Source organism: Anopheles arabiensis, chromosome 2 (genome assembly GCF_016920715.1).
Source record: "Anopheles arabiensis isolate DONGOLA chromosome 2, AaraD3, whole genome shotgun sequence".
Classification (NCBI taxonomy): Eukaryota; Metazoa; Arthropoda; class Insecta; order Diptera; family Culicidae; genus Anopheles; species Anopheles arabiensis.
The window spans coordinates 41,159,117-41,186,624 of NC_053517.1; the positions used below are offsets into that span (position 1 = coordinate 41,159,117).

At 43.1% G+C, this 27,508-nt stretch overlaps 2 protein-coding genes across 3 annotated transcripts; both read right to left on the minus strand.

The window, feature by feature from the left end:
• Positions 1-95: 95 nt before the first annotated feature.
• Positions 96-26,304, minus strand: LOC120898627 (helicostatins). Of its 2 annotated transcripts, XM_040304720.1 has the most exons (6): positions 25,844-26,304; positions 23,502-23,504; positions 12,012-12,019; positions 2,202-2,566; positions 1,971-2,140; positions 96-1,886 (listed from the first exon to the last, which is right to left on the minus strand). In XM_040304720.1, exons 4-6 carry the CDS (start codon positions 2,519-2,521, stop codon positions 1,753-1,755), a joined length of 624 nt encoding a protein of 207 aa, XP_040160654.1. In that variant the 5' UTR covers positions 2,522-2,566; positions 12,012-12,019; positions 23,502-23,504; positions 25,844-26,304; the 3' UTR covers positions 96-1,752. The 2 variants fall into 2 exon arrangements, with proteins under 2 accessions (XP_040160654.1, XP_040160653.1); XM_040304719.1 differs by lacking the exons at positions 12,012-12,019; positions 23,502-23,504 and having other exon boundaries at positions 2,202-2,578.
• LOC120898628 (probable salivary secreted peptide) lies at positions 5,000-5,914 on the minus strand. The gene is made up of 2 exons (XM_040304721.1): positions 5,604-5,914; positions 5,000-5,497 (listed from the first exon to the last, which is right to left on the minus strand). Exons 1-2 carry the CDS (start codon positions 5,781-5,783, stop codon positions 5,324-5,326), a joined length of 354 nt encoding a protein of 117 aa, XP_040160655.1. The 5' UTR covers positions 5,784-5,914; the 3' UTR covers positions 5,000-5,323.
• Positions 26,305-27,508: the final 1,204 nt, after the last annotated feature.

Below are 27,508 nucleotides of genomic sequence, written 5' to 3' on the forward strand. Positions count from 1 at the left end.
TACCTTAGTTCTCAGAGTTGTAGTGAAATTTCCTATTGTGTATACCATTCCTGTACAGAAGAGCCATTTAAACTTAAAACAAACCACCCAAACTCTGCCATGTTCATTTACCACACTTGTGTGGTGCTTTATTTAGTTTCCATTTTCAGTATTTAGCAACTTGCTTCTCGTCGCATAAGTGTAGTATTAGTAGTTTAATTAGGTTCAATATTAATTGATCTTTCACCCCGCACAGTCTGGAACGCAGAGGTGCCAGATTGGGTTTGCATATTTACAGAGTGTTATCAGTACACAAACAACACAAACACGTGGATCATGAGAAAAAGTGCAGAAGGTATACAACGGTACTTAAATGTGCATTCGGTTTGCACACACGTGTTATTCAGTGTGTATGTGTGGTTTTGTATTATGTTGTCTTGTTGATCTTTTCTCTCTTCTTGCCGGAATAGTTAGATTGTTTTCATTATCTGTTTTACTCCTGTTCCTTTACAAATAATAGTACTTTTTAAATCAAAACTAATAACTTATTTGTGGTTTTGATTTGTTTTAGTATCTTCATTATTTTTATTTCTGAATTATAGTTGAAGTAATCTGAAATGAATATTATGTGAAATGAAACCGAAGAACCGAGAAGTTAATCATACTTTGATAGCGATCAGTTTTAAAAACAAATTTATTATATTAGGAAATTTAGTTCAGCTTAGTTAACTTGCATCATCAGTCCTTGCTATTACTTTTGGTAACTGTACAAAAAGTTGTGCCATTCTTGCATATCTGTATGCTGCATGTACACTTTTACTTTATCCCTGATCACCCTGGTCACAAGGAGTAATTATTATTGAAAGGACAAGGGCAACAGGAAAGAACTTGGTTATTTATTTATTTTTTCTTCTTTTTTTGTTTGGTTTTATTTTTTTATCATAGACAATAGATTGTTAGCCAGTGACGAGAAGTTTGGGCGAGGAATCGTGTATTAAACCACACCGAATAATTGTTTTACATTTAGATAGGCTTAGGGGGGTAGATGGTGGTAGACGGGGTGAGCTGTCTATGATATTCATCAACTTTATTGTGGCCGAATGTCATTATACATGGTTGTTTGGTTGTGGGCTGTCGTAACTTTATTAGCTTATCCAATCATCCAATCTTTCCCTTCATTCGTTCTTGACGTGTTGAAATTGATGTAAAACAATGCAAATAAGTGCAAGAAGTGTTTGTGTTTAGTTTCATTAGTTATACACCGTCCTTCGTATCGCTTGTATGTATATATCCTTACACGCTGCTACATTTAGTCTCTGAGGTCCGGGTCCGGGGACACGCGGGGAATTGTCAGAGGGGGGGGTTGACTTGCTGACTAGGTGCGCTAGGTTTATATATAATTTACACTGCGTTGCGTTGCGTTGCGCTAGTTCGCTAGAGTGGCGCCTTGCTCAGTGCAGAGGGATCCGAGTCTTCGGAAGCGTGTACGTGGCGGCTGGTGCTGGGAGTTGCTAACGGGAGCGGGGGCATTCATTTCCAATCACACTCGCACACACTGAGGAAGAGTCGTTCCAGTGATGTTTGTTTGATGCGGTTCGCAACTACTGGGCGCTCGCTCACGTTTGCTTGCCACGCAACAGAACTGGGGTTTGCTTTACCGAGCCGGAGGTATGGTCCCCGGTTCGGTTTAAGTTAGAGGGTGGAGGGGGAGGGTAAGGGGAATAAGGGAGGCTTTATGAAACGGGATGATGGCCCGATGGTCATTTGGCCGAATTAGCGTTTTCCCAGGCCAAAGTTGTACCGGTTCGGGAGTCGCTTGTTGAAGTCCTCCGCGTCGAAGTAGCGTTTGCCGAGACCGAAGTCGTAGGCGCGCCTCTTGCCCAGCCCAAAGTGGTAACGGTAGGCAGCTGTTTGAAAATGAAAGATAAAAAATAGGGATACGATTTAGTGTTTATTATGCAGAGCAAGACTTAGAGCAACAAAACACTCACAACCAGCACCATTGCCCGAGGCAGTCCGCTTAGCAGCGTCTTTCTCCTTTTCCGCATCGTAATCGAACTGGCCATCCTTGGTGATCAGATTGGTGTAGTCGTTATCGTTCCAGCCGAGCTGGTTGCCGCCCATCAGTCCATCGTACTCGTAATCGTTTCCACCCATAGGGCTGCGAAAGAATCGAAATGGTTTACGGGTCTCCAGATGGGTCTCAGGCTCTCCGTCCTTACCTTCCGCGCTTTCCGAGTCCGAAGTTGTAGTGCGGCAACCGCTTCGCACCGGGCACGTCCTCAATGATGTAGCGCCGCTTGCCAAGCCCAAAGTTGTACTTGGGCGAACGGACGGCTAGCATGTGCTGGAACTGGGACGTCGAGATTTCGCCCTGTCCCGACACACGGTCCCGGCTCAGATCGTCCATGTCGAGATCGTTGCTGCTGCTGGAGCTGCTGCCGGCCGTACCACCGCCGGCCGGTAGGGACCAGCTGACGGACAGGCAGAGGGAAAGCGTGACGTACGCGCTCAGCGCCAACATCCAAGTGTAGCTGCGCATTGTTTCGTTTCAGCAACCGGTAATGAAGATGCAACGGATCGAACGAAGAATGAGCAGCTAGAAGGAGACATAGAAGAATTAAAGGAAACACATCAGAATAGATTGAATTGGCATTTTCAGCTAGCACGTCGGCAGATCTTTAATTGATTTATAAATGGAAAGCACGTAGTACTAATAAGACTCATATGCTTCCGTAGTGGTTAAGATGAGAGTATGAAAATGATGCCTTGCATTTTTGGGTAATGTTGTTGAAGAAACCGGTCAAACTGACACGAAATACCTCAAAGATGTGTGTTCTATTGATATTTGTTTTTCTTCGCAGCTTAACGAGATGAGCACGATGGTCTGTGCGCTGCGAACCTCAATGTGGCGACGAAATCGATGACGAAACCTATGTGAATATGAATGGCAATTGTTGGTAGGGGAAAGCGTACTTCATCTTCTAGCGAGGAAAGTGAACACGCAAAACATAGTTGTATTTCCTTGCTTGTCATCACTGAAACGGAAACAAAGGGCAGACGCCGATTTCATCACGCTAACACATCAAACACTCCCCTCAGTCACCAAAACTCATCCAAATCGGTAGTCGTCCTTGGTAATCAACTTAGGGCTGGTTGCAATAGTGTCATTGCAAACCTTCATTTTGCTGAACATGTGCAGTAAAAATACCTTAACCACCATCTGATCTTCACTGACGGATCAGTACAAAACAGTTCCACTGGTTGTGGAATTTACTCCAACATCGAAAATAGCGCCATCCTGCTACCAGACCATCCCTCAATCTTCACAGCAGAAGCAATAGCCCTGGTAATTGCTGCTGACGAAGGCCTACGCAGAGACAAACCCAACGCGATCTTCACCGACAGTGCAAGTGTCCTTCAAGCACTTGAATCTGGAACCACCCGTGATCCGAACATCCAACAACTCTGCAATATACCGAATTCACCCCAAGTCATATTCTGGTGAATTCCTGATCATAAAGGTATTCAGGGAAACGAAATAGTAGATCGACTAGCCAACGCAGGACGTAATAACCCGGCCTGCTGCCATAAAACTCTTCCACGCTGTGACTCCATTCGCCTTAGCAAAACCATCATCGCCAATAGCTGCCGTACAACCATCATATCCAATAGCTGGAATGGTTATTGGGTTAGCAGCCGCTCTTTATACTGCGTAACGCATCACCTGCAAATTGGACCACAGCGTCGACGCCAGACAGCGATTGCCAGCGTAAACTTTTAAAATATCTTTATGCAACTAGCCTTTATAAAGAACTTTACCCAAAATCACATTTTAATCAGAGCAACAGATAATAGCTTTAAGTAAACCGAGACTACCCGTTATAAGGTAATTTGCAAGCCACCTATGGCTTGCAAAGAAGAATGTTAGATTTTAAGCTTAGATTTAATCAACCGATTGAAAGAGGCGAATGAGAGGCCATAGAGACCGATTGAAAGAGGCCATAAAAAAAACCAAAAACAAAAATAAAAAAAACGGAAACGGAAATGTTGAAGTCGCCGTGTTTTTCTCCATAAATGGCGGTGAATTTTAATGCATACAGTATACAATATACAATACTATACAATACATCCGGATGTGGCTAGATTTATCAAGAAGCATAACAAAGATGATAATGTAATCTATTGGACGAATCTGTTCTCGATCAATTATGTCAAAGATTCAACAGATGGAATAGTTGAACAAATCGATTAGTTCCGACGAGTGCCAACCCAACGGAAGATTCAAGCAAACAAAATCGTGGCACAAAAAATGCAACATTAGTTCTGATTGATACGACCACCTGTTGCAAGACTGCACAGAAGGCTGTCGAGGTAAGTTTGTAAAATACTTCATAAATGTAGAATTTCATAAAAAGTTGAACCATTCAATCATCTTTTATAGAATTTTTGTTCCGTTATTTGTAATGTTCATTTTTTTAATGCATTCCTTTAGAAAGTAGCATTAGCAATGTGAGATTTATTTAGTACATTGTTGTACTACCTAGCCCAGCTGGAACCATATATCAGCAAACACCCAAAACAACTCCTAATCAAATGAGTTTGCGAATCAACGAAGATAAAATCATCAATAACAAGAGTTGGTTGAGTGATAAGGACCAAATAAGCATATCGCTTTGTTTCATCTTCGCGAGGAATTCTGGTTGAATTCCTTCCAATGCATGAAAAGTTTTAATGGCGCATTTGTATGGCTAGTCTCATGATGCGCAGTTGATTTGGCTTTATTGAAAGCATCGCATCTGTTGCTAACAAGGTACGAGGGATGATCCTAATTTTAAACAGAAAGGGATGTGAGTTTCTTGTTGGATCATGTTTTTGAAAAGTTTTCCAATCAGCACATAAACAAATATCCCTGCTTTTTTCTTCTTTCTCCTTTAAACATGTGAAGTACATACAATACATAAAATTCAAACAATACAACAGTCACACGAACGGAGTGAATAATAGCACACAAAGCAGCTCATTTGTTACATTAAAATAATTTTATTGCTACATAATAACAACCCATTTCCGGACAGAAAACACTCGACGGCACGGCACGAAATCTAACACAGCATCACTATTAGGATCGAACCCGTGGTCACCACTAGCGTCGTGTCCGCTGTTCTGTCAGCTCCGATAACCGCGTGGCGCCCCATTCATTAGCCTATCGAAGCTCGAATCTCGATGGGTGAAACATTGATAACATTTGATCACTTTGTTGGGCGGGCTCCTATCATCTCACAACACCCCTCAGCCTCAGCCGCCCTCTGATAGATCCCCCATTACGTCCGACTCCACTTGTCTATCGGCCGTAAATTTCCACGATAAAGTTGTATCCGTGACCGCGCTGTGATTTCAGATGGACCGTCGTATAGTTGTAACCGACACCACCGGCATACAGGCTGGCATATCCGCCCTTCCCATTGGTGTACTGGTCCACGACGGAGATGGCGGAAATGTTGCGTCCCACCTGGCCCTGTTATCGTGCAGGCATGGAAGACCGGCGTTAGTCAAATTGGTGTTTCATTTCCCTCGTATTTTTTTTTTTTTTTTTTTTTTTTTTTTGTTGCGAAAACACTCACCTTCAGCGGATACACGAGATCAATCGATTTAACCTGCAGAATGGTGCCGGACCGGACGGCAATCGTGCGGTTCAGCAGCACGTCCCGCGGATCCCGAACGCCCCAGAAATAGTTGTTGCTCTGGCTGGCGACCAGACAAGCGAACAGCAGTACGGCGGCAACGACGGCTAGTCCTTTCATGGTTACGACAGTGTTTTAACGACAGCAGCGACGCACAAAATGCACAATTAGTGGACACCACAGCGGGATGGTTGCAACGCGAATGCTGTTCGGATACTGCGCGAACGATTGTTGGTACGATCGTCTCGCGATTGGACTATTTATAATGCAAAAATCTCGGTGCCCACTATCGTTTATCTTATCAGTGCGCGCTGGCCACCTCAGAAGCTCAGAATCAAATGGCTTGGGTGTCTTGTGTTTTATTTATTTTTTTTTGCCTTCACACTCACCGAAGTAGAGCCTCGTGTCTTCAACCACACAATCATACTGCATGCTGCTGGAGCTGATAAGTCAGATAATAAGAGAAGCAACTCAGCACCTGGGAGACACTGTACACGGCGGCCACTGATCGCTTGGTATGGGACATTGAAAAACACTTTATCTACTTCCGTTCCGCTGGTGCACGGAGCGGTCCCACAGAGATGACTCAGTGACCGGATGACCGTCAAATTGGTTGTGCTGTATTGTTGAACTGGGTTGTCTTGCTACCGTTGGGCGATAAGCGGTCACACTTCAATCAAGGAGCACAGATTGTGCGGTTGGGATTATTAGATTTGAGTGATGGCTTTCCCTGACTCAGTAATGTGAGATATACGATCTTTGGGGAGTTACAGTAGCTCACCAAATGGATGGTGCAGGTGGTGGTAGATTTGCAAAAGGATTGGAAGAGATTTATCTATCGCCGACAAATTGCTTGCACTGCTTATTGTTTTCCGAGAGCTACATTCCTTTTGACCGTAATTATTATTCTTAGTTTCATGGAATTCTTATCGATCAAAACAGAAACTTTTCATTATTTATATGCAGTCCGTGTGAGACAGGGACCACTGAAGAAACAGGGACCACTGATACTCAACAATGTTCTATTTGGTGTAACGCGGACCTACGCGGACATGCTGGCTGGCTGGCAGGCTTTCATACTTATTTAGTACCACCCAGCCAGATAGCCAAATCTTTGCTACGGGGCAATGGTCCATATGAGGCTTGAACCCATGACGGGCTTGTTGTTACGTCGTACGAGTTGACGACTGTACCGCGGGATCACCCCCGTTACTCGTAAAAACTAAACTATGAGGTCGTGTATGGTACAGTCCTGTAACGTAATATTCTTGTTTCAAATTTTTGGTTTTTATTTTTAATGTCCAATTAACTAAATAAATGTGATAGTAATAGGAAAAGTGAATATTTTAAGATGCATGTTGTTAAGAAACAATTAAAACATAAAAAATAATAATGCTATTGAAGTAAAACATATATCAATTAAGTGTAATCAACCACAGTTTAGAGCATACTGAAGTAAAGTATATTAGTTACGAATTACACAAAAAGGGCTGACCTCATGTCAATCAATAAAAATAGCGTCAAATAAAGGACTTTTGTAATATAAAAAAACCTTAAAAATAACAGTTTTTAAAATTGCCAAAAACACCATTTTGCTTGCTGTTTCCACACATAAAATAATCAAATATGAATACGCACTGTAAACGATAAAATGTGCTTAAATATGATATACACTCTCTGAACAATGCATTCACCGGTTTTTCCCTATCAAAATGAATGTTTCCACAGCACAGATGCACGCTCTCTTGGTGCATCGATTATCAGCCCTTCCGATGTGTAATCGATACGAAAAGCCAAACACTAGCCTAGGAGCATTTTTCCTTTTCTGTTTTTCTTTCTCTCTCCCCCCCTCTCTCTCTCTCTCTCTCTCTCTCTCTCTCTTTCCTTCCAGAACACAACTTTGCCGGGTCAATGTTTTACTTTCCGCTGCATAATCCTTTCAATATTGCTCTTCCCTTTGCTAGCCACGAGTGTGTTAGCCTGACGCTTGGATGGTTCCGTGCTTTTTTTTTTTGCTATAGCTTTTTTCCTATATTTCCATATTTCCATATCGATGTTCGTGCTGGTGACACAACTTTCGTGGTCCAGAAATAACCCAACTAATCCCACGACCGGCATAGCTATAATGGACGCAATGGAAAGCGTGGAGGAAGAAGCGTGTACATTATCGTAATGAAACCCCCGCAATGCCGAAATAGACAGACAGACAGACACGACACGCCACAAGTTGATCAATTGAAACTGCGCCTGTATCACTTGGCTGGAGTTTAATTGTTTTACCTAAAATCGTTTGACCTTTTTGGGTCGTTTCTTGGAAAGTGTCGGGGCTTTAAAGTTACCCCTTTGGTGGAAAGATGTACCGAAAGAAGAGGGTATTCTTCGAAACTGGGTTGGCTTGACATTGGGTGACGATTATCCCTGCTAAGCCGTGGCTAGGTTAGTGTTGAGTGATTGTTTCATTCATTTAAATTTATTTTTAGCCTGTCTTTCATCAATGAGAGAGAAGAGCAGAGCTCAGTTATGAGCAACCCAGACATGCTTTTACTTAATGTCGTGAATGCAACAATAACTCGCCCACGTAAAGATTGATTGATGATCATGCAACAGCATAACAGAGGCTTAAATCATACGACCGGAACCTTACAATAAATTGAATTACACACTTTGAACAACAAATAAAATCGTTGAACAAAATACTACAAAAAAATTGTATTTAGTTCGCAAAATCTGTTGCAAAAAAGGTATTTCTCCATGCTGCACGAAAGCGTTACAAAGCGTTACAACAAAGCACGCAGCCAAAGTTTATGTACGCAGCCAAAAAACAGTTGCTGATTGATATGCAAAGCCAGCCGTTTGTGGATGTTTCTTCATGTCACTGCTAATGCTGCTCAATATTGTAATAAGCCATCGTACCGAGTCACGAAGTCAAACAATCATATTTCAAACGTTCAAAACTACAATATTATTATTGCATCACTTACAATTCATGCTTCCGTCGCTGCTGCAGCTGCTGCTGCTGTTAAGTGAAAGCGTCAAACAAACAAGGCACCTCCTCCATCCAGTATTGGTTGGCAAATAGAGAAGGCAGAGCGTATTACACTGTACGCTGAACAAAAAGCCGAAAACAATTAGCAAACTTAATTGTGCGACTAATTGACGCACTGTTTGCTGCCGCGTTCGTGTTCGGTCGCATTGTCTTCGCCGTACGATAGCTAGACAGTGGCCACCCAGCGGCCCCTTTCGCATAACAAGCCGGGCGACAGTTTAGCAAAGCATAATTGGACGGGAGTGTTGGAGCGATCATTTGCATTAAGCGGCTGTGACTGCTCTGCATTAACTCGTCGTGGTGCTGGTGACACGGTGTGGACACATTGCAAAACAATAACTTCAGTGTGAGAGGGAATTCATCTTCGGTTTGCTGTTTGCAATATCCTTCGTAAACGTTCGTTGTTTGACAAAGGGTTTCCTTTGTCGCTTATGTTTTAAACAGTCTATCGTTTTATTTACATTAAATCATCTACCAATAATAACGCTATTATTTGCGTTCCAGCTGTTGAATGTAGGGCTTTTATAGTTGCCTAGAAATGTAAACGGAACCTTTTCAATTTGTCTGTTCACAGGCTTCACTGTTCCAGCGTCATAGTTTACAGTTGGAAGGAATTGTTACCAGTAGCTGCCAGTAGATTTGTCAACCCCTTTGAAGACCGTTTGCAGGGATAGGAATAATGTGAAACAATCATTGATTAATTATCAAAGCATTGTGCTCGTCATCGTCTCTTGTGGAACGCTAGTGCCACGTGGCCAGGTAGTTTGGTGCTTGGCAGCTAAAGCAATAGAAAGGGCAAAGAAAATGAGGGTTTCAAACCATATTGAAAGCTGGCTGAGACTGGGTTTAGAAAATCCAACTAAATCCAATATTGTAGTGGGTTGACATTACACTGGCACGCTGGTGGTTGGTATGTTTGTACTGGCATGTTCCCAGAAACGTACCATTCCAACAGACGCACAACATACGCGTGATTTAGTAAATGTTTTGTTGCCAACACCATTATTGCTAGTGGCGCAATCGAATCATTTTCCTTCATCAAAAAGGCACCCGCCAAAAAACACAAACGGGGGAACGGGGTCGAACGCGACTCTCACGTTCATCGCCGTTCGGCACACAGGGGCGAGGCGTGATCGGAAAAGCCAAACAAACACGATCACACACACACACACACGCACACACATATTCTCCATGAAAGCCCGTCAAATCGGGCAACAACAATAGCTATTATCAGGCATTATTTATCATTCCGCAAATAATCCTCACGCGTATCCCTGAAAGCACCGCGCAGGACCGCACCCCACCCTATTTGCCCTCCCGCGTTTGCACACGGACGGGCTGATGGCAGCACCACACACGGTTCCAATGGCACATTTTATTGGTGTACACATTTTGGGCAGGAATCGTACCGAATGCGGGAATGCGTGACTATGACCTGATTAGAGGCGCTTATGCATCTACGCGAACCAATCACATGGAAGCGCCCAGTAGCTTGACGACGCGTTTGCATCCGCGTCGGGAGCCCGCCGGGCAAGCGAGGTGTGAAGAAGCGGAGGGGAAAAGAAACAACCATCATACACACTACATATTATGGCCCCGCTATTGTGTTTTGGGTAGCAATAGAGTGCTTTATTACCGAAATATTCTTCCTGCCCACACACACACACACTAATCTCATTATTGGTGTGGCAGCGGGATTGTTAAAGGATTGTTTGGATATTGCCTGCCGGTGCCGAAAGCAGCGAGTGTCTTAAATCGCTCCTATTCATTGCTTTCCTTTCTACGTTATTGTGTCTGTGAGGTTCTACTAGCCCCATCGACATGCTTGCTACAGTCCATTGAAGTTGACTATTTGTACAGCGGCACGAGGAATCTGCGTTGTGGTTATAATGCTAGCCTAAGCTTCTTTTAATTTGATTTTAATTTCAACAGTGCACTGTGCATTGCGCTGCAGTTGACTAATGCAAAAAGCACGACAGCAGCAAACAGCAAACTAATCTCAACGCTCAACAACCACTTGTTGAGAGCGTTAATGAGCTTTTATAGCTGCTTTTTTATTGCGATCATGTTAAAGCAGAATGGAATTGAATTTTGTTGTTGTTTTTTTTTGCTTATCACCCCAAAAAAAGCAATCAAAACACGTTAAATTCAATTTCACTATAACGTGTGTGTGCGTCAATTTCACCAAGTGCGTAAGGAAGCGATAATACTATCAACATGTGGAATGAAATTGAGTTCGACGAAATTGCCAATATTCTGGGTTCGAGAGATTTAGTCAGGATAAATCTAATACTCCCGATCGCTTATGAACGATAATGATTATGGCACACAAGCACACTCCAATTTATCTAAAATAATCCCTCATCTTGCGTGGCATTGAAAAGGATCCCACACAACCACGCGTCAACATATTGAAAAACAGTGTTCAGGGTGGTTCGTGCATGCTTCTGTTCCCGTCGTCCTATAAAAGCGAACCACATATTGTTCTTGCAGCTCAATTTACTTCGCCCCTTCCCGGTTGGATTCCCGGCTGTGGCCAGCTGTATGCAGACGAGAAGAAAAGGATCGTTAAAATTTACTGCCCCGCGCACACCATAAGGCGACAGTGGCAGTGCAAAATCCCGTACGGGACAGTGAAAATCCTGCTTCTGCACCGAAGATTATTACCCCGCCAAGGAGCTAATTTTATCGCTGCTAGCAAAAACGTTCGATGTGTGAGCACGCTTAGAAGGATAGATGGGACCGATGACGGCGTTGGTCAGTAATGATGGTGCGATGGTAAAAGCAGCCACATACTTCTAGCACTCCATTGTAAAGGAAAACCCTCAGGGAGAGGAGGTTGCTGGTTGGATACAGCCGGGGTTAAAAGGAACGGACGATCAGAGTTAACACGCTGGTGGTGTACATAAAATTTAATGAAGTTTACGCGGTTTACGCGTCCAAGAGATGGCACCCTTCCATTGCCGCCTCTGTCTTGAGTTAGCAGAGCAGTTAGCATCCTTAATTGTCCCTTCCTCAGCCCCGCCAAGTCAGGTCGATCATTTCCTTGCCGTGATGACTTCTTATGAACTTTTAACTTCCGCAGCTAATTGGCGTGAGTGGTTGTTTCGGGTTAGAAAGCACAGCAAAACCGTTTGCTACGAGGAAATTGTAATGCTTGTTTTTTTGCTGTCCTGCTTCTTCCTTTGCTGCTTCTCAAGTGTTCTCTGGGTATTTCAAGGAGAGTGCGGGTAATTGTCTCGCGTTGCTCAAAGTATACTTGTGCCAATTTGCCACATACTTCCCCTTCTACACACGTGTGCTGGGGGTACTTCAATGGCTGCAATTATCAATCTGGTGAGATGTGATTTTTTAACGACATTTTTTAAGATGTGGTATGTCAGAAACGATCGTGAGGATATCTTCTGGAGGAGCAAAGATGTTAACCCCACAAACATGTGACATCCTTTTCCACCTCGGAGCCGGAATGTAGGAAACAGCACGCGTGGGAATCGATGAGGATTCAAATTCCCAAAAGCGACAGACAGAAAATGAATGGCAGCACGGGGTAATACGGACAGCAGAGGTAATCTAGTACTGATACCATTAAATTTGTCAATATTTCTTATGTAAAATGAATTGATAAATTAATTATTTCTTTAGCAATAAGACGTAGTCATAAGTTTACCGAATTAGAGCAAGGAGGTTTACACTTTAGAATTTGTTTTTATTTCTGCTGATTATTCATTTATGAATATGTTTATTTATCTTTATTAGGGTTTCTTATATTTTCAACATGATTAGTTTGTGTCTTAATTTGAATTCCTTATTTTGATTACTTTGTTTCTGTTCTTACTATATTTCTTTGTAATTATTATGTATTGTATATTATAATACGTTTATAATGTTTTTAGGAAACAGTTCTATAGCTAGATATTTCCGGTCTTGCGTTACGAAGCTTTCGAAGTTTCAACAGGCAAGCTTTAAAATATTCCTCTCCATCAATACTTTCATAATGCATGGCTTGTATGGTAATCTCTACTATCTCATACGCTGAACACATAAGTATATGAAATTTCGTACGCTAGGCTACTATGGTATGCTTTTTTTCTTTTATAGGATGAACTCGCTTTCCGATAATCCGTTGGAGCTATACAATTTTTTGAAACATTTGGAGGAAGACGGCTTCAATTTTTTTTTTGTCGTCGAAAAATTATATCGAAGTCATTTCGAACGATCGAAAGATAAGTCTGGTGGAATAAATCATTTGATCAATACTAATCCAACTACAACTAAACGAAGATTGCAACGATATTGCAACCGTTGTACAATATTTATTTGTTTGAAAAGGGTCGTATGGGTTTCCACCCCTCCTTTTTTTGTTGAAAAAAAAACCCGGAAAATTCGATTTTCAAATGATTTCCATTTTTGATCATCTATCTGCCCAGCGGATGAATGGGGCGGCAATGGTTTAATCGATAAATGAGATGCTAACGTAAAGCACACGAAAAAAAAACACTCGAATTTAGTGCTTCATTTTATGCGATTTCAAATAAAATCCATACCATGACCCTATAGCCCCATCATCCCGCTACATTGTTTGGAGCTATTATTCCATTCCACTTTGGCGGCTGCCAACAAAAAATGCTGATATTAACTTTTTGGCATACTTTTTTGTTTTGCGCTCACTCACTGGTGGTGTAATTGTGTGCATGATTTTTTATCAAAATATTTGACACACACACACTCGCACAAACACCGATGGTACGAGATTTTCCACTTGCCCGAACTTTATTTCACTGCAGCACTGTCTGTATTTTTCTTCTTCTCTTCATCGTCCACCATAAAGCCGGCTCTTAAGCGTGGCTGTTGCATGCCTTGTTTCCAGCCTAAGGGAGCCCAACAGACCCGCACACGCTACACATGCTTTCGTCTATGATGATGTGTTTTGCGTTTTTTTCACTCATTCTTCCTTCTACTATATTAACATACCTTCACACCCACACTCCCTCACCCTCATTATTCGGAGGCTGGGGGAAACACCCTCAGAGGTTGTACGAAGATCGGCAGCATAACGACACTTTTCAAACAAATGACACCCACACTGCCATGACGAACGACACCGCTTCGCTTCCGGCCTCGAGCGACCGACGAACGCGGTATGACGAGGAAAAAGAAAAAAAAAGATTCGTCCTCCTTCCCTGTTTGGTTGTCTCTTGTTGATGTTTCGTTTCACTATATTGCCATTCCAACGATCGGAGTGCTGAACTGCGAACAGCCAAAAAAGCACTTACGCGAACGGACGCGCACCAAACACACACACACACGGAGGCGCGTGCATACGCGAGGCTTCGAAATATCGGTTCGCCGAAAGGAAAACCCCAAAATGAACACATCACCGCTGCCAAACATAAAAATCACGTCCGTCAGTTAGCAGCCCTGAATGCTTTTTGCTGGGCATGGGGATGATTGGAGATGCTTGAATTCCACACCCCTCCCCCCTCCCTCTGCTCTCTGGTTCACGTTCACAATCTCCTCGCGCGCACAAACACACACGACATCGTTCGGCGACCACCACCTGCTAGCGGATTTGTGCGTCGGTTTATTTGCCGGTGAATCGTTGGTGAATTTTTCCGTTACGATTGCATTCCTTGCATAATCACGATGGTAAGGAAGCCTCTCACAAAACCAAACCACCACCGCTGCTGCTATGGGAGTGCAATTTCGGTTATGATAATGTGGCACATAAAAAACCGGGCACACACATGGGAGCGCAACTGGTTACTGGAGTGATTGAGTTATAAATTGCTTTTTTCTCTCTCTCTCTCTCTCTATCGGGTAATTTCGACTATCACGAACACGCAGCCACGCGAGCTGATTTGCGTGGAAGGGTTGTTTGATGGAATAAATTTTAATGTAATGTTTATGTGAAGCTTTATTATATTATACTTTATTATATTTTGTGTTATTGTTAATAATGAATTATTTGTATTTAATCATTATACATAGCTAGTTAAGTTTTACTTGAAATGTTATAAACATGACTTATAGTTGTCCTGTTGTAAGTTGTAACTCGATTAGTAGTCGTAAGGTTTTCATCTCTTGAACTACATGTAATTGCTGTCACGACTGGGTTTTCACTGGTGACAACCAGCTTTGTAAGCCTAAAGATTCAATCGATGCACCATCATTCGAACACAGAAAATTCACTACCAAACACTAAACTCCAAACGTTGACACTGTCGCCCATTTTGCATAACATCAACACCGACGACAATGATCCAAACGGCAATGACGAGACAATGACTACGCAAGCGGTTCTGCTGCTGCTACTGCTGCTGCTGCTCCCGCCCCGAAAGGATATGCGCACACACTTCAAAGGCTCTCGTAGATGGATGTAATGCAATTGTCACGCCATCCCCGGCGCTCCCGTCGTGGTTCGCGCGTACCATCCCCTCACCGGAGCGGGGTTCGTCCCGAAAAACCATTAAAAAACATTTACCTCACACACAACAACGACGGTTGTTGCTCAACGTGCACACCGTGCCGGAAGTGTGTGTGTGTGTGCGTGTGATTATGCTCAGTGTTTTTTTTGTATACTTCGGATCATTCTCGTTCCCGTTTCTGTTCCACTGCGTCACTAAGCGTTCCACACGGCGACTACGCAAGCATTTCACTTCGGAAGGTAACATCGGCAACTGTTAACGATCTGCGTCACGGCCAACGGAAAGATGAATGCAGCCATCCTCTCAACCAGACCAAATTATGCAAGTAATAAGGGATAATGAATTTCGGCTACACATCATCAGCATCGCCACTGTTTGGAACGACAGCCACAAGCGACACTGAACGACGAGCTGTTCGCAAGACTGGGAATCATCTTCTTCCAACATCGATACCATGAACCCATAGCGCATCCTTTCGACGATTCACACTCACCCTTTGAGCGTTCAACTTTGAAGATGCTCTCGGGATGACCACAAAGTGGACGATGATGACTATTGGGATCAATTAGGTTCGTGAGGGTGTAACGGCCAAAGGGCAATCAAACGCTCGTCAAACGGCAGCGTATGGCCCTTTCTCGTCGGCTGTGATTTATGCGTATCATTGAGAGCGGTCCTTGCCCAAACTGGATCGCAGCCCGCAGTTGCTCAAACGGGACCGAAAGTTTGCGCCCATTGCATCTTGGCTCGGTGCCAAGGTTCCGTCAATGGGCTCTCTCTAACCTTCATTACACAACCAGGGCATGCTAACAATGCGTGAAAACAAGATCTGAAAGCGTAAGGAGGATTGATGCAGTTTATGGCAGAAAGCGTACATCCTTCCTCTCGATGGAGCAGCTTCATTAAGTGCGACACAATAAATGCTATAAACTGCAGCATCGAGTCATTATTAAGCGGGTATCGCGTCAAGAGAAAACTCATCTCAAAACAGTTTCGCAACAGGCAAAACATTGAAAAGAGGAAGAAAAAAGACTCAATATTCTTTGCAACTTTGAACAAAAAACGAACGAAAAGAATCGCCCGCACACAATCCTTTTGTCGCCGAATGCACTTATCTGTGTTTGGTTTTTTCATTTCCTGGCTGGCCTGGGGCAGGCCAAGAAGGACGGATGGACGATTACGGATTGACGCGGAAATTAACTACACCTGGGTAAGCGAACGGTTTTGTACGCAACCAACCCGATAGGACGTCATTCTGTCCTGCTTCCTGCGTCCCCTCTGTTGCTCTCATCCCAGACTGGTGCCAGGAAATGAGACCGTGAAATGTTTTCCTAAAGTTTATTCTTTTATGATGATGCCCCATAGAAATGAGCGCAATTGATGGAAAAAAATGTGTATATCCTTAAGGTGGTAGCTTTATTTTAATTGGGAAAAGTTCTCCTCGATCGATGCTGAACGTAAAACGAAATGAACTACTTCATTTATTGCACTTGTGTGTTATTTTATTGCTATTTTGATAAGGTCACAATCGGGCAAATCGGGCAATCCTGGGAAATGCATACAGTTGCATTATATGATCGATAATGCACTAAAGATGATTTAGTCCAAAGATGAGCGGCCGCGGGAGCTCCCGTGAATTTGAGGGCCCCGTGGATGGTAATTCCAGCATATATGACAATGTGTACAGTAGCCTCATCGAGACTCATACTTAGTGTTTGGTACTTGGTGTCTAAAAATGATTTAGAGCCCTTGATATTTTTTATTATATCGTTTCCTAGACATTTAGACCGTTCCTCCTGAATAAAAAATCGGTATCGGTTCTCCGTTTCCTAGACTTGAAAAAAACGATCAAGTATAATTATTCGTAGTGTATTGGATCGTCATCAGGAAGTTTGTGATCTAGGTGTTACACTGAACTCTAGTTTAAATTTCCGTTTACACGTTGACCCCACTGTTAACAAGGCATACAAGATGCTAGGTTTTATCTTTCGATAATTCCGTGGATGTAGTCATGTCTTAAGTCTTTTGTCGTTGTTCACTTATCTTGTGCGCACAATGGATGTTTACAAGACTTGATTTAAAATGCCACCAATTCAGAGGACTTTCAACCATGCCAAGCTATCGCTTGCGTTGCTTTCTGCGTTGATCTATAGGCGCTCCGAATATCGTTTTTAGGTAAACCAATATGTATTTGTAGCTTAGATATTTACAAAAGACGTTGTTTATTAGAGAAGAGCAACATCTACGAGCCTTCGAGACCTCTTCACTCTCGTAACTTGCTTGTTGGTGAGAGCAGGCGTTCCTTATATGCATACAATGAGCCACTACTAGCTATGACAAGGCAATTCAGAAAATAGTCTAATAACTTTAATTTTAATTTAACGATTTAACGCATTTAAAGGGAATATTGAGGAGTACGTGTTCGATAGCTAAGTAAGTAAATAAATAAATAAATTACAGGAGCCCAGCAGTCGAGGGATCTCGAGCATCTCCCCCCTCCCCTTCCTCGTCAACTCTTTTTACCATTTAGGGCCCCCGACAATCTAAATCCGCCACTGGTGTTAAATACATTATCGCTCTTTATGCATCCTTTCATCGCAAAACTCTTGTATCACATTCCTTTAAAAATGATGTTTGATTGAATCCAGCACCGTGAGAGATTATATATTCCAATCATCATTCAAGACATAAACAAAAGATCATCTGCAAACAGAACAATCGCAACACTCAATCACGAAACAATCATCTCCATCAAACGTGTGCAGCAACATGTGTGTGTGTGTTTGAACAATCTAATCAAAGAAGTGTTAAACAGGGTTCCATTTATTTACTTCCGTGTTACATCTTTTCCGTGGGGACTCCTTTTGCGACTCGTTTTTAGCTGTCACCAGTAGAAACTGATCAACAGGTTCCTCTGCTGGGGGAAACTCTGTATGGGAAAGCTGTTCGATGTCGTGCTGCTGTTGTGTTGCAACTGCCATACAAGGTCAAAACTTGCCCCTTTCGCTGGTGGTAACGCTGGCATGTGACAGGTTTAATTGAATTTCTCTCGACCCATCGTTTTGCTTCCCATCTTTTTGCGACTTTGCTGGATAGTTCAGGCGCACGATTCAGGCAAATGCAAAAGTGCTAATCCCCTTGCGAGGCATCCGTGATTTTCGCTCGCGGTAACCAAGGTCCCCAAAGGATGGCAAACAACAGTGTACAAACGCGATACACACACACACACAAACACGCGCGATTGAAGAAAGGTTGACATGTGCTTCTTTGTAGCTAACGCGCGCGAGAATGGTGTTCGAAGGGAAAAGCAAAACCTAAAGCGCAAGGAGTAACAAGAGCCGCGAAACTGTCATCTGGCATTCTGCTGAGTTTACTGCGGCTGGGACGGTTGAATGGGAACGATGTTATTTTTATTGCATTCTGTTGCAGTGCCGCCATATCAGCTGGCCTTGAATGGCCAACCCCCCATTCGACGCCGACCGCAAGAATGATTGTGTCAATTTGTAAACATTTCTCTGCACTTTCCTTCCCATGCGCGCTGCGGCAGAAAGGGCGGACAGGCAATGGAGATCGAGGCACGATACCCAAGATATTGTGCTTTGCGATTCTGGTTCCATGCCTTTCCAATGCTAAATGTTGTGACCCGTAAGCGAAAAGTGAGCCACCGCGGGCGTTTTATGATTTTGCCGATACTGATACCGTTGCCAGTGGTTGTGGCAAACGACGGCAAAAAAGTATTATTTACTACTCGCCGGCTCAGGAAATATCTCAAGTATTTGTAACTTGCCGGGGGCATGGACCATTGAAGTATGACCGAAGCATCACCATGTGGTCGAGGGGAAAGAAAGCGAGCAAACTGTATGATAAGCTTTAAGTACTTCCGGACGAATGCATTAAAAATGCTCTAACGCGTTGCAGAAATCAACACTTTAGTATCAGGAGTAGGAACTGATGATAACTTTCCCTTATTTAGTAGTTGTGAGTCTAGACATAGAAACATTAACTGCTGCAACACACCACAACAAAGGAGTGTTGTGGTTCGGTTTCAAAGCTTACAATAGCTTTACAAAGCTTCAATATAACAGATAAAATCATTACCAACTCTTCCTTTGTCTCGAACTCAATGCAACGAGGGTGGCTTAAGAGATTTAGCCAAGCCCAAACTGAATCAATACCCATAAGACACTGTGAAATATGCACACTTGATACCGATTCTTACCAAACTTCAGCTGGGTGTAAGAGCTTGTTGTATCCGATAGCTTCAACCTTAATACCGTCCCAGAAACAGACTTTCAACAGCATTGTGAGCAGTTTTCGAACCTTTTGTCGCGGCGCGCGCGGCGCTTTAGATGGACTCGTGACCAAAGATGGACCCACCACCGTGATGCTTGGACGGATTAAAGCGCCTTGAGGATGCATTTTGTTGCTCTATTTCCACGCCGCTTCCAACACCAACGAAAGGCGGATAAACAACAGCGTATCCTAGTGAAGACAGCATCAGAAGGGAAAAACAACACACCCGCGGGATAGTTGGACCAAGAGAAGGAGAATGAGAGAGAGAGAGAGAGAGAAGGACAGCAGTGCGTTAAGATTGTCGCGATTCCCACCGTTGATGGCTTGAATGGTATTCCGCTTAAAATTCCACGCACTTCGCATTGTACGCCTCTAGGGGTGGACGGTTTGCTGCCGTTAAGCGTCACTCACCCCTGCCACCGGTGTCTTTTGGGGTGGGAGGAAAATTGTTGTCCCGTTTTCAGGCGTTCATTGTAAAGATTGGTCAGGATATGACGTGATTAAAAGCGTTGAAAATCCGACACGAGATGCACTGCTTCTAACTTTTGTAACGTCGTTGACACACATTGTCCAAGAAGTTGGCATCAAGGGAGCGAGCGTGTGCAACTTCACACGGTGAGTACAATCGTGCATCAATTACTGCAACACTTGGGCAACATGAAGTTAGCAAAACCGGCTGGGACGTGTACGGTGAAGGACTCTTCGGGCTCCTTCTTGTTATGCTTTCAATCTGCCAATCCAAGCTAATCTGCTCACTTCAAACCAGATGGCCCTCGCAGGCAGTGTCCAGCCGACGGCAATCAAGACCCTTATGCTTCTCGTCCCCGTGTCCGACGCGGACGACACACGACCCACGATGGACAGGTCCGCAAAGTAAACCCAACCAAGGAACGTGATCAAATTCAGCTTCTATGTGAGTGGTTGTCAGAGGCTTTATCTTTTGCTTCCTCCCGCCTTCACAGCACTGTTTCACATAGTTTTTGTATTCTTTCGGCACCCATCAATGTGGGATGGATTTGCTAAAAACGGTCCAGTCGATCTGGGGTAGAGATCCTTCCGTCCAACCACCAGACACTGGATATGAGATGAATTTCTTTCGGGTCTGAGACAAACGGTGAAAATGAATCGTGAACAAAGATGGAGAGTTCGTAGGAAATAAAACATGCCCTAAACGTGACAATTAGGTTATCAATTTTTTCTCACCCATGGATGAGATTGCCGCAGCAATGGAGACGCCTGGTGGCGGTATCATGTGGTGCAGGAAGCGAGCGATGTTTGGGTGTGTTTTCTCGGTTTGGGAGGTGAATGAAAAGGGATAGGAGACCTTCTTCCATTCTTGATTGTTCCGTGTTTGATGTCCATGTTTGTTCGTGTGTGTGAGTGTATGTTTCCGTTTTTCGTCACGTCTGATTGAAACGCAATGAACCGAGGTGACGTGATATCCATCGTTCATCATATTTTCCTTCGCCGAAACAATCTGTCCTGTCATGTTGGGGTGCATGTGCGGCTGGAATGCGGTTGGAATGCGTACGATGATTTACTTTTTGTCTGCTTCATCGGTAGCATCGGTACCAAGGATACAATTGATGCAATATAGCTACGGTTCCAATAATTCCGATGCAATGTATCCACGTAATGGGAACGTTTCCCTGCAGAAACTGTTCGTAAAAGCTGTTACACACTTGGGCCAATTATGTGTACGCATTGGAAGTGGTGCAAAAATACTACTTTGAGAATGTGTAATGTGCGGGACGGATATTTCGTTTGCTGTTTATAATTGGATTTCAATTTGGAATGTACGTTGCCGATTAAGAAAATTACGATGCTTTCATTCATTTATTTACAACACATTCGAACACACATTCGAACGCAATTTAAATTAAAACTTTTATTTATTTTTGAATTTAAATACAAACTTTTTATGCTTTTGACTACTTGAAACATTTAAAATCTCTTTCATATTTGTGCTTCATATAATTTTGTCTAGCCTGTTTGTGTTTACTGAACAGTTAAAAAGCATATATAGCGTTACCTTTAACAGTTAGTAAAGGAAAGCGTCCTTATTATTTGAAGGAAGTTAGAAAAAAGGTTTCCATTAACGTCTTTAGTAAAATATTTTTATTATATTATCCAGTGCTACAACCTCTTTGAGGTTTTGGCCCGCTACAGAAGTTTTCGAAAGCGCTCAAAGTCTCACGCTTTTGTCGGTCAATTTTAGTAAAATATAATGACTCATTTATTCCCAGTGTTGTGTTTAGTACGAGAATAAAAACAAAAACACCTCGAACGTGTTTGCTCATAGATTTTATGTAGCAATATGATCCCATAATTTTCCTGCTAGCAGTCACAAAGTCCCATAATGTTAAGATCTGAAATAGAGAAACTTGCAAGGCAAAACATATGAGCTGCGTTTGATAGATAATTGCAGAATACACATATTATTAAAACAATTAAAGCATTGAAAAGCATTTTTCTCCCAACAATACAGACGCTTGCTTATTCACACGTTTTGTGGTATTTTGGAGTATGATTTGAATTGCAATTTCTATAGGCATGATTCCCCTAGTTGGTGGATGATTTCACAAATAGTTTATTTGTGAAGCATTGTGATCCATCAGTAATCCATAAAGATCAATAATTTTCAGTAGTATACTACTTTTGTAGTACTTTTGTTTGATTTATTTACCCATAGTCTCTAGCTGTATTATTTCGCTGATTGTTCCTTCCGTTACTTTTCTATGGCTTTAAAACTCATCCGTAGTTTGTTGGTTTCAACTCAGAATATATGCTTTTTCCATAGGATTTCATACATTTAATGTGTACCTCGTATTCACGCAAAATTGAACTCAGCACCTGCCCCCTTCTTCTGCGCCCCAAAACGGTTTGCTGCAGGTGTTTATGTCGCTCACGTGACATGCGCCCGATGATAAAACGAAACACGTTTGAATAAATACGATTGCTTTAATGCTCATTTGTCTAAATATAAAAACGCCCGGCAATGCCCTCCGATGCGCCCCGAAAGCACAAAGCACACCAACACGCCAGAGTAAACCCATTTCGTGCACCGTTTCCGCCGGCCGATTTAGGAACCTACGCGTGCAATATGCTCACCGTGACCGGGGCGTAATCACGGATGCGCGTCAACCAAAACGACCAACGACACGTTCAGTTGTTTCAGGGAAGTTGTTGTTTTACATGGGCGAAAAATTGGCCACCCTGCTCTGCCGTACAATGGGCTTTCATTAACATTCCGACGATGTTTGGGAAGCTCGGTGTGGGTTTTATTGCAGTTTCGTTCATCATAATTTGGTCACCACCTCCATCCGCACTACGGTGAGCCAGGACCGGTGTGACATTAAATGCGATAGCATCTTCGAATGGAAGAGTCTGAACGCGTTTTTCTTTTGCGAGGACTACACATGCAAACATTAGCCTAGGTCGTAAGGAAGGCGCATCGTGTGAGGGACTTGTCGAACAATAGCTCATCAACCCCCTGGCGGCGGGTGCCCTTTCGTGCGAAGGAATGCAAATATTTATCTAATGCTCTTGCCTCAATACACCAGCAGAATACACACACACAAAGACATGGGCACGCGTATGGAAAAAGGGTAGCAAATGGCCGAAGATAAACTTCCGGCAAGAATATGCTGCTCCACTGCTGGAAAACATGGGTGTGGGGTTATTTGGATTTAAACAGAGCAAGCAAACTGCGTCCAAAATGCACAGCCCCTGGTTGGTCGATCGGTCGGTCGGTTGGATGGGCTCTTGGGAGGTTCTCATACACTCACACACCGGTTTCCGGTTGACCGGATTGTTTCGAACCTCCGACCCTCGGGAGACAAATGTTCGTTCCGGGAGTTCTGATATGCGCCAAGAACTAGTGCACACAAGCTATCGAACTCCATACGCGTCCCAGTGCCCGCTGTTTGCATTACCGATCCCGATTGCGTTGCTAGCTATTGCAGCATGACCAACAATGGTTAAGCAATGAGCTGCTTCCGTTCTGTATTTTGCCGGAAACGATACATTTCATAATACTGAGCAGCATGGTTTCCAGATTCGACCCGCTACGTTCACCAGCTATCGCTACATTTCCAGTGTTTAGCGGAAATGATGAACTTCTTTTTGGCTTTTTTGTCTCCACCGCGCAAAACCAAGCCACACAAACTTTATGACACATCGTAGAACAATCTTTGATTCCGCGGGGAAAATTGAGGAAACTTTTGCTTGCAATTTATAATGTAGTCGGTACACCCATCCCTGCATGTTGGTGCAAACAATTTCTTACGCGACGCCCAATTACTAAACACAGCATTTTGTCGTGTTGTCTAGCCCACTCGCATCGCATTTCTCTATTGGCACGGGGAAATGGTGGACACTGGCTAGAGAATTATCGCTTTCTTGCATCGTCGCGGGTGCCATTGCAAGCTATCTGCTTCCGCGGCGGAAGATACATTTCACTGTCCACATTTCCTCGCAATTCGATTCCGAGAAAGACGTTTTACTTTCCTGGACCTGGTGGGGTCCGCCGTCCGGTGTATGATGATTTCGTTGACCAGAGAGCGATCCGATCCGCTGGTGGGTGTTGGACATTGGGACTTTGCGGGTGGATGATGACAACACATTTTTCGCGCACATTTTAACGCTCCCAAGGAATGTGAAGCAATTGAACCACGCAAAACAATTCGGATCATGTTTAATATTAGAAAACAAATTAAATTTCCTCGCACAGCTTCGCACACGTCGTTGCCCCATGGCAGTGGACGCAAATTTTAGAGATTGCCAACAAAGGATCTTTTGATATATGATACGTTTGATATGTCTTTGTCTCTTTAAAGCATTGTGCTAATTTTGGGCTATTAGTGTGGAAGGCTACTAACCGAATTATTTCCAGCAAAGATACTGGCTTGCCAGACGGGTAATAAATGCTTCAGTTGTGGTGGCGTCTCGAGGCCACCGACTTTTATGGCAACTTGTGAAGGACAGTGCATTCACGGGAACTAATTTCGCACTTCTTTCACATAGACGCATGTGTCATTTAAAGATAGCGAATGGAATCTTAATTTTGTTAGTCATGTTTAGTGTTTAAAAGCAGCTTTTTTGAGAAATTAGTTAATTTATTACAAAATGTGAAGATAAGTTATCATTCAGTTTTGACCTAGAGGACACATGATTAAGAATTGCCCTCATTGTTTTAGCTATGATTTCCAATTGTAACGCTCCGTTGAGTTGAAATAAATGGAAATAGCTTTTTTATGTTAAAGTAGCTTAAAATCTATTGTTATCTTCTATTCCTTTCTTTTAATTGATTATCAGTTTAATCCAGCTAAAAAACTTTTTTCGCAAAGTATTCCGTTTTGATGGTTTCATCAATCATCGTTTTTACAATTAGCTATGTTGATACTTAATTTAGACATTAATTATTCATTTCTTTTTCATCAAAGTTTGTTAAAAGATGGATTTTTTTGGCAAAATTGGAGTCGTTGTTTATTCGAAGCTTGCTTAATTTAAGCTTCTTGGCTGACTTACGTTACGGCATATCCTAATACTTAGCATGTTTTGGACCACTACAATGCAACTTTGGACTATGGAAATATAGACTACGGAAAACACAATGATGGACTATGGACAACTATGAAAACATGAATTTTTCGCTGTTTTTCTCATAAATAATATGTATCTTTTGTGAATTACAGTCAATAAGTTCGTATATTCCTTGAAACAAAAATTATTAGCATTTTTTTAATTATACTGAAGTCGTGAAGTAAAATGCAAATATATTGATAATTTTTGAAAACTGCACCATATTTTTTAATATTATTGCAGAAAAGAAAATATTTTCTATTTTTTCATCACTTTCATGTCTCCTTTTCCAGTAATTGAGTTGCTCATTTTGAAACCTCTCTTAGTTTCGATTTTAATCGATGTTTTCTAAAAACATTTTATATTTTCGATTATACTTTTGCCTTTTCGGAAAGGAAGAAACATAATCGTCACCATTACGTGAATTGCCGAACCACTCAGTGCAGTGCAACACGTTGCGGAAACAATTCACATATTTCACCCCCAAAGCTCTTTAATGGCACCGTTCGGTCGTTCAATTAACACTTGCTGAATCCCTGCTGGAGGGTAATTGATTAAATTAGACATTCTAAGTCTTCCTTTCTCCGTCACCAGCGTTACACACCTGTGTAGGGTGCTTTGCAAGCGTTTTATCCCACTTCAAAATCGATTTGCCCTACTTGCTACGCAATAAGGATGATGTCAATTAATCGGATGGTATCGGTTTTTGCAAACAGGCAAATGAATTGAGTTGCAATCTTGTAACACTCCATAACCTATTGGCACAATCTTGCACAGGGATCTATACTAATCGACACATTCATTCGCCACACCGTCAAACACAAAGTTGCGCTTACCAGAATGTAACGTATCAGCGTACTTCCGTCGGCCACAACCAAGCTGCCGAGAAGTAGTGCAGGAACTGAGGATATTTTAGCTGGTAGTATGTCACTTTAGTATGTCTGTATGTTTTCCGGTCACCAAAAACACACCGTAATGCACTCTAGCAGCCTCTCGACTCCAGACGGCACCAGCCAAAAAGATATGTTTGTGTGGCTTTTCACCGAATTTATTCACTTCTATCAGACGCGAAGCGTTTACCTTTCCCTGTGCACCGTACACTTGCAAGCAAAGCACCGAATCATTTGCCCGCACTGCTGTAGTCCCGAAAACTGGCCCTCACTACTGGAAAGAACGACGTTTGCCACCTCGATCCTCGCCTATATCGGAGACTCGCACCGCACTGGCACACTCGTGGCGTGTTGACTTTATCTCCGTACAGCAGTTGATGAGCATTTACAGCCATCGCTTATCGTCCTGCCGCTTTTATATTATTCGGCGTTGAGCATTTTTGCCACCGCACCGCACACAAAACTAACTGTTGCGCCGGCCCGCAACACCACACCGACGTGACGGACCACGTTGCGAGCGGTTTTCCCGCGGCTTTTTCCCGACCGAACACTTCGGGGCGTGCGAAAAGCGCACACATCCTCCGTGCCCGCCCCGTTAGCATGCTTGGCACGTTCCACAGGCGGGTTGGGGAGACACGACTCGGGCGCGAATCGTGCCGTGTTCATCCGTGAGCAGCCCCGAGACACATCAAAATGAACCGGAAGCCTCACGAGCGAGCCTCGTGAACTCACAGCGCAAAAGCTCGTTGGACTCAGCGACCACGTGTTGCCGTTACGCGTTCAAATCAACTCCATTCATTTTGATTCGCTCGCAACGGAACACTCATGAACATGCAAACCCACTTCCGGCATAGTTATGTGGAAAGTGGTTGATAAAGTTCGAAATTAGGGCTCGATGTGTGGTTCTTTATTGTTTTTCTTCATTTCGGAACCGTTTAATCACACGAGATGGGAACCTGCCTGGTAGCAAACCAGTCAATGATTACACGTGCGAATTGGCAGCAAAACTTCGCTGGCCCGGCGTCTCGGCCGAGTCTCATTTGAAGATTCAAGCAGCAGAGCCAGACTCTTGGATCGATTTAGTCATTCGCGTGGCGTGGCAAAGCCACAGCTGCACAGGATTACGCGACACTCTACGCCGCTCGTTCATCGTCAATGGCAACGGCTTTGATTAATGAGAGGACTATTAATTTGGTTAATATTTGCCCGCACTGTGACTGTGACGAACCGGTGGGCACTGACAGCAGGAACGTTTCTTCGGCGTGCATTCGAGGTGCGGAAAATACAGCGTTGGCTAAAAAAAGAAGAGATCCAGGCTAGAGATTTGAATTAAACCAATCCCAAAGGGGCTTTTTGCGCTGGAGTGACAAATATTAAGCTATGGAAAAGATCAACATGGAAGAATAAATAAATTAGATCTTTGTACGTTTTCGCCAGAATATTCCGGAAGTACAATAGTATCGCAGGATTTTGAGCTCATATGTTATGAACAAATGATCATGTTGTTTATAGTTATTTAAAAAGTCAGTTGAAAAGTCGCACAAGGATTGTGAGACCAAATTTAACAGTTTTGTTTTAACATATGTTCACCTACTTGAATGTTGATGTGCG

What these genes read in the sequence shown, in the direction of transcription:
- LOC120898627 (XM_040304719.1), bottom strand. Translation starts at nt 2,521, where the DNA reads ATGCGCAGCTACACTTGGATGTTGGCGCTGAGCGCGTACGTCACGCTT. An exon ending in GGACTCGGAAAGCGCGGAAG is followed by an intron (nt 2,141 to 2,201) that starts GTAAGGACGGAG and finishes ATTCTTTCGCAG; the next exon opens with CCCTATGGGTGGAAACGATT. An exon ending in CTCGGGCAATGGTGCTGGTT is followed by an intron (nt 1,887 to 1,970) that starts GTGAGTGTTTTG and finishes ATTTTCAAACAG; the next exon opens with CTGCCTACCGTTACCACTTT.
- LOC120898628 (XM_040304721.1), bottom strand. Translation starts at nt 5,783, where the DNA reads ATGAAAGGACTAGCCGTCGTTGCCGCCGTACTGCTGTTCGCTTGTCTG. An exon ending in ATCTCGTGTATCCGCTGAAG is followed by an intron (nt 5,498 to 5,603) that starts GTGAGTGTTTTC and finishes GCACGATAACAG; the next exon opens with GGCCAGGTGGGACGCAACAT.